General features: G+C 43.8%; 1 protein-coding gene across 5 annotated transcripts; it reads left to right on the top strand.

Moving 5' to 3' along the window:
* The first annotated feature begins 588 nt into the window (after positions 1–588).
* LOC119312469 (protein COFACTOR ASSEMBLY OF COMPLEX C SUBUNIT B CCB1, chloroplastic-like) lies at positions 589–4417 on the top strand. 5 transcript variants are annotated; one of them, XM_037588196.1, is made up of 7 exons: positions 589–1271; positions 1486–1610; positions 1910–2026; positions 2691–2745; positions 2915–3336; positions 3476–3544; positions 4179–4417. In XM_037588196.1, the coding sequence occupies exons 1-4, from the start codon at positions 900–902 to the stop codon at positions 2719–2721; spliced, it is 645 nt and encodes a 214-aa protein (XP_037444093.1). In that variant the 5' UTR covers positions 589–899; the 3' UTR covers positions 2722–2745; positions 2915–3336; positions 3476–3544; positions 4179–4417. The 5 variants fall into 5 exon arrangements, with proteins under 5 accessions (XP_037444093.1, XP_037444092.1, XP_037444096.1 ...); XM_037588195.1 differs by lacking the exon at positions 3476–3544; XM_037588199.1 differs by lacking the exon at positions 3476–3544 and having other exon boundaries at positions 1910–2034.
* Positions 4418–6375: the final 1958 nt, after the last annotated feature.

Raw genomic sequence — 6375 nt, 5'->3', positions numbered from 1 at the left:
TTTTTTGATTTTTTTTAAATTTTTCACGCCCATTTCAGAATGCGGTCAAAAACGGCGGGCATGACCATTCGTAGCTAAGGGTCGAATCTTGCAAAAAATTTGGAGTATCCCTGCTTAAATAGATACATATGTACTTAGAAACTATTTTTGAAAAAACTAAAGAGGAAAGTATGAGACAGCTGCAGTACAAATTTGACCCAGTTTCAGCCGAATCAACGAAAATTTGTTTAAATGACCAAAAATAGCTAGTAGGATCGGAAATGCATACAAATTGGTGATCTTTCATAAAATATGGTCTTAATTAATTGAAAATTTTAGTGATGCCATTTTGCAAAATAATTTTGGTAGCTGCTTCATGAAACCCCCTATTTTTAGCACTAAGAGATAATTTTAATAAATGCCTCATGTTTTGAACCAATCAGGAAGCAGCCCACGGATCACCCCCACTGTAGTAGATCTGAGCCGTCCACACTCTCCTTCAGTCCCTCGATCCAACGTCTCTTGCTCACCTCTCGTCCCCTCTCTCTCGTCTCGCTCTCTCCCCTGCACTGGCAACGAACCCTAGCACTCTCCCCTCCCCTCCTCTCGCTGCCACCCACCCCTCCCCAGCCGCCACCCACCTGTCCCTTCGTCGGCACCCACCCGTTCCCTCACCGCCACCCACCTTCGCCACACCTCCCCTCCCCACCCCAGATCCTCTCCCCTTTCCTCTGTCTCTCTCTCCATCAACTTGACTCCCAGATCCAACTTCCCACCGCCACCTCCGGCGACCTAAGGCGGGATTCGACGGCGCCCAACATACATTTGTTACCATCCCGTCCCGTCCTTCCCCTTTCCTCTGTCTCTCTCTCCCTCAGGCATCTTCCCTCTCTCTCAGGTACATCTACAACAGCCTCGCCATGGATGGCCTCTTCAGGAGCTCCTGCCGCTGCTGCAGTTCGTTTGCGTCACCGCCCCGGTCTTATCCGCTTGACGAAATGGAAGCCTGCGCCTCCACCAGCCGCGTCCTCCTCCCTTTCCCTCCCCGCGCCATGCGGCCGGCGGCGGCCGCCTGCTTCGGGCACCGCCGGGCGGGGGCCGGCCAGAGAAGAGGGGTGTGGCTGGCCCCGGCCCGCGCGTCGCTCGACAGCGCCGCGGTGCTCCTCGACGCCGCCGTTGGGGCGGGGGCAGGGGCGGGGTACTCGCAGGCCAGCTACAACACCTCCCTGGGGCTCTTCATTCTCTCTGTGTCGGGGCTCTGGTCACTCATCAAGCGCTCCATCAAGTCCAAGGTTCCTCCCCTTCCTCCCCCAGACTTGCTTCCATCCATGGCCTCTGTTGTTATCTTTTACTGGTGATTAGGGTCAGGTGTGCTGGCTACTCATGCTATTTTATCAGAAAAGGTCCATGTGTTTCTCCTGGATAGATGGATGTATTGTTTGGTTCAGTTCTTGGATGATGATGATGGTGTGGTAACTGACACCTGTTGCCATCTGCTCTGAACAGATTGTGCAGAAGACGTCCGTCGGGGAGGAAGGGCAGCCGACGGCGCCGAGCCTGGTGGCCGGGGAGATCCTCTCGTTCTTCACGCGCAACAGCTTCGCCGTCTCCGACCGCGGCAAGGTCATCACGTAAGTAGCACACTGGATTTCGACATTAGTGCAGCAGTGCCTGCCATTGCTCTGCAAGTGTCTAAAACAGAGCCGTCAAATTGTACTTCAGCAAGCATTGTGTGACAGTTGCTTTAGTTGCGTTATTATTCTGGTTCTAAAAGCACACTTGTTCAGAATACTAATTAGTGAATCTGTTGGAACTTTTAGTAGTAGTAATTAGTTAAACTCTCTATATACTAATTAGGGGTCTCCTTTTGTGACTGTTCTGAACTGAATCAACACAGAACAAGTTAATGTTTTGTGACATTTCATGCCAGGTTGCCTCCTGACTACTATCGATGCCAACGGCGGCCGCCTACCTCTTCATCGATGACCATGCCAACTGGCGCTGCCTGCCTCCCCATCAACGACGTCGGCAACGACTGCACCCCAAGGTGGTGAGGTGTGGTGGATCAACCCCAACTAGCGCTGCCTGCCTGTCCATGCCTGTCTAGTAGCTCTGTGTGGTCATGTTTACAGTTGCATGCATATGTTAACTGGTATTAGATAAGTGTTAAGAGATTGCCTGAAATTACTCTGCCATTGTTAACTGACTGAACAGAAAAAATACTACATGAGTTCCACTGGTTAGCTAGCTGTTACACAACTCTGCTCTATGTCATGAATTTGGATGAAGAAAATTTGCTTGCTGGTCTAAAAATTAACCGGTCTGTAATTTGGTTGCTGCCTAAAGATGTCAAAATTGCTATGTGGTGGTGGGTTTCATGTGCTTTTTCTGTTTTGAGGCGAATGGTGCTGTAGTTAAAATGTTGGGATTCTTAAGGCAGGCCTCCAGTTCTGCGTACATTTGTGCTTGAGTTGGAACCAACGGTTGCTCATAATATAAACACAACTGTGTGCACAGTTTAGCTAATTATACTAGGGGTGATTAAGAGTGCACTGCACTGGAATGGATGATTGGTTGTGATACTTTTTTTATTAATCTGCAAACACGTGTACAGTGCATTGTTGCTAGTTTGCTTAGATATTTTCTGCTCTCATCTTGGATGAGCAGTGTTTTCTGGGCCAATATATGTACCCGTTTATGTCAAATTGCAGACAAGTCCACCCTGGAGGTGTTTTGTCATAATATTGAGGATCTGCATCTTCCAAGGTTATTAATAACATAACTTGATTGAATTTTACCCTCGCCGCTGCTCTGCTCTATACATACATAACCTAGGACTCTTATTTGTATTACATAGTTTCAGCTTGACCCATTGTTTTATTAAGTGAATGCCATGCAAACAACTAACTTTCTCTTGTTCATGTGGATGGAGTAGGAGGATGAGTAGCAGCAAATGAGCCTGATGGTGATGAAGCACCTGATGACTAGAACTCTTCAAGAGCTCTTTTGTCCTTCCAAAACAAGGTCTTGATGTCCCTCTTACAGAAAAATGTTCATATATGTTCTTGCATGATGCATGTGTGCATGTTGGATGGTCACATTCTAGTGTACTAGCTAGCTAGTAAGCTTGTTTTGCTACCGGATGATTGAATGTACCTCACTGACCGTTTGTCTATTTATTGTGTACTTGCATGAGGAGGTGACTAGTGATGTGGTGCACCAAGCAGCAGTAGGGGAAGGGGGTCTACTGATCAAGGAGGCAGATGAGTAGGGGCGTGCCCAACCGGCAGCCCTATCTTGCTCACGGGGGAGGGGCAGGAGGGGTCTGCTCCTCTGCTTCCATTGCGACCGCGGCAGGTAGCTCCTCCATCTCCCTCCCCATGTTCCTGTGCTCACTACTTCTGCTGCTAAGTTGACGAATATGTGATGCACTTGTCCCAAGGAATTTTAGAGGGATTTGTATGAACAAGTCACATTTTTATTTTATTTTATTTAGGTTGTTAGTTACCAAACAGAGAGGGGAGATGAGCTCCTGCTTGGATTTTTTTCTGCCAGCACATGATTTGTATGTATGCAATCATCATCTGATTTGATGCTACCTTGTCGTACATGCTGTGTGCATTGATTCCCACAAACTATAACCTGATTTGATGCTACCTTGTCTTCTTTTCAATTGATATTTGTCTCATCCAGCACTCTAACTATAAATGTGTTGTTTTAATCCTGATGATGATGAGGGTGGACACCATATTCCTCTTTTAACCCAAAATGAATAATTTTGTTTCATCATGTCCTGGTTTACCCAAGTCAGATTGTTTTTGGTTTGTACTTTGGACCCTGTGTGTTTCTCACATGAACTAGTGTTGTTGTAACATGAACTGTAGTAGGTCGCTACTATCTAAATGTGACCATTGGAAGGAGGAACCACTGTTTGGCTTCATCTCTTCCTCATTTGATCATTTTTATGGCCCATATGCATGCTACGTGTTGGCTGACTTGGCATGACGTGTACAAAAACTGTTTGGGCATCCATACTAAACAACACTTCTTAATTTTCATGTAGACTTGCTCTAGCTCTTCTTAATTTTCATGCATGTTTCTTTGCAGACTTGATCTTACTCCTAAATAGCACCCCATCACCTGTTGTTGTTGTAGTTGTTATTCACCCTATCCTTGCTGTTTTGTTTTCTTGTTGGCAGATATTTTGAGTAAATTCAAGACGAACGATGTTCAAAGAAGCTCCACGACATTCTTATGTAGCAAGTTAAGTAATAATAGCGGGGTTATCTGGGAATTTAATGTATCTTCTCTCTATTTGTGAATGAAATAGTAATTATGTATGTGATTTAATGTATCGTCTCTCTGTGAATTTCATGTATGTTTCAGAATTACAATTTCTGTTTCATATGAAATAGTAATTATGTATGTGATTTGAAAATGTGTGCAATGAAAACATGACTCATGCGACCCACTTATCAAAATAATTTGAGCACATTTGAAATTTCTGACGGGTGGGACCAGTGTATGATATTTGGGACAAATGTAAAGTAGTGGAAAATAAAATGGCAAAAAATAAAAGATCATACACTGTAAAAGGTCGCATCTAGAAATAAAAAGGCTGAATTGCTGGGCAGGCCCATGTAGCTAGTAAAAATTAATAGGAAAAACAAATATTAAAAAGGCCGAATTGTTGGGCTAGGCCCATGTAGAAAACCTAATTGGACTGGGCTGATTCTTGTGCCACATCAGCTTGCCATGTTGGATGCCTACGTGGCCTGGGGAGGTTGCTAGTGATCAAAACAAAACAGTAGACATATTTTGGTCGTAAATGTCCACGACCTTCTCACAGAGAAGGTCATGAATGTCAGTTGACGATGATCAGCTTTTGACCTTTTGTTTTTTGGTTACAAAAAGGTCGCAAATGGAAAACAATGACCTTTCAGTGACCAATAGTCAAGGTCACAAGTTGACATATTTCTTGTAGTGTAAGAAATCACCTTCTTCAGTAGAGTTCCATTTATATGATGTGGCCAGGGAGATGTCGCTATATGAATTTCGCACGGTTTGCAATATACCTTTCGGGGGCAGGTTAGAGGAACCACATCGTAAAGATGTGGATGGATTCATTGATACTATTGCTGTAGGGGAAACTAGGAAGGTTTCCGATGCAAGAATTACTAGCATACATTTTCCTGTTTTATGCTACTTTGCAATATTTTCTAGTCTATGCTTAATTGGTCACGGAAACTGTGGAAACCTTAGTGTTCCTGATATTATTATTTTGTTCCATGCTTTATTTCGTGATAACTCTGTTAGTATGGGCGCTATTATTTCTAAACGATTAAGCCTGAATCGTACAAAGGGCCCCATCTTTGGAGGTATCTATACTTCATGCCTTGCTAAACATTTCAGGATACCTATTAGGCATTTTGAGAAAGAGGAAAAGTTGCTGCCCCCTACTTTCCTAGATTATAAGAGCATGGTAGCACATGAATTTATTGTTAAAAATGATGATAAAATGCTTTTGTACAATTTGAGATTTCATAAGAAACACAGTGAGACTATTATCTTGCCTGCGCCCTCTTTGTTTGATTTAACTACAGGCTCTTACCTCGTCTTGTCGGAGGCCATTTATGCGTACCGGGGTCAGACATCAGCTCCAGAGCCCGAGCCGGAACCACCACTTGATCCTTATCGTCCGTCATTTTATCAGTGGGATCCGGAGGAGATCGCCAGCCAGTGGCAATATGATGACACTCCTCAATACACTAGAGAGAGTAGCCATGACTCGTGGCCATAGACCAACCTAGGCCAAAAGCCTAAGCTTGGGGGAGTATGTATTTCTCACCGACATAACATTCATGTTCACACACTCATTCTAGTTGTCGGTGCTCATACTTTTTCATTGTACTATCCATGCTAGTTTACTTTCTTTTCTTGCTTTCTTCTTGTGTGTTTGATAAACCTTAAGAAAAACAAAAAAATTAGTTAGCTTACTTTCCATGTATGTAGTAGTAATTAAAAGAAAACCCAAAAAGATTTATCATTCTTCTTTTTCTTGTTGGGAGCTTTCCCGTGTAAATAGTTTTATTTCTTTTCTTTCCTTTGGGGGTCGAGAGGAGAAGACCATAATGAAAATGTTTAGTGGCTCTCATATGCATAATTGTTGATTTAACCAAGAGCCCATATTACTTTGTCTTCTCCCTTGAATTGAATGCTTGCAGATTCCAGCTTAGTCCAATGCACGTGCACTATTATTATTATACACACCGTTCGGTCGTGCGAGTGGAAGGCAATAATGACGATATAGGATGGACTGATTGAGATGAGAGAAGCTGGTATGAACTCGACCTCTCTTGTTTTTGTAAATGTGATTAGTTCATCATTCCTGATTCA

This window comes from Triticum dicoccoides, chromosome 5B, assembly GCF_002162155.2.
Source record: "Triticum dicoccoides isolate Atlit2015 ecotype Zavitan chromosome 5B, WEW_v2.0, whole genome shotgun sequence".
Taxonomy (NCBI): domain Eukaryota; kingdom Viridiplantae; phylum Streptophyta; class Magnoliopsida; order Poales; family Poaceae; genus Triticum; species Triticum dicoccoides.
Note: the sequence above shows the minus strand (reverse complement) of the source record. Positions and strands in the feature narration are given on the sequence as shown.

Excerpts from the sequence above, each read along its gene's own strand:
- LOC119312469 (XM_037588195.1), top strand. The coding sequence starts at position 900 with ATGGATGGCCTCTTCAGGAGCTCCTGCCGCTGCTGCAGTTCGTTTGCG. Across the intron at positions 1,272-1,485 it reads AGCGCTCCATCAAGTCCAAG|ATTGTGCAGAAGACGTCCGT; the intron begins GTTCCTCCCCTT and ends TGCTCTGAACAG. Across the intron at positions 1,611-1,909 it reads GACCGCGGCAAGGTCATCAC|GTTGCCTCCTGACTACTATC; the intron begins GTAAGTAGCACA and ends ATTTCATGCCAG.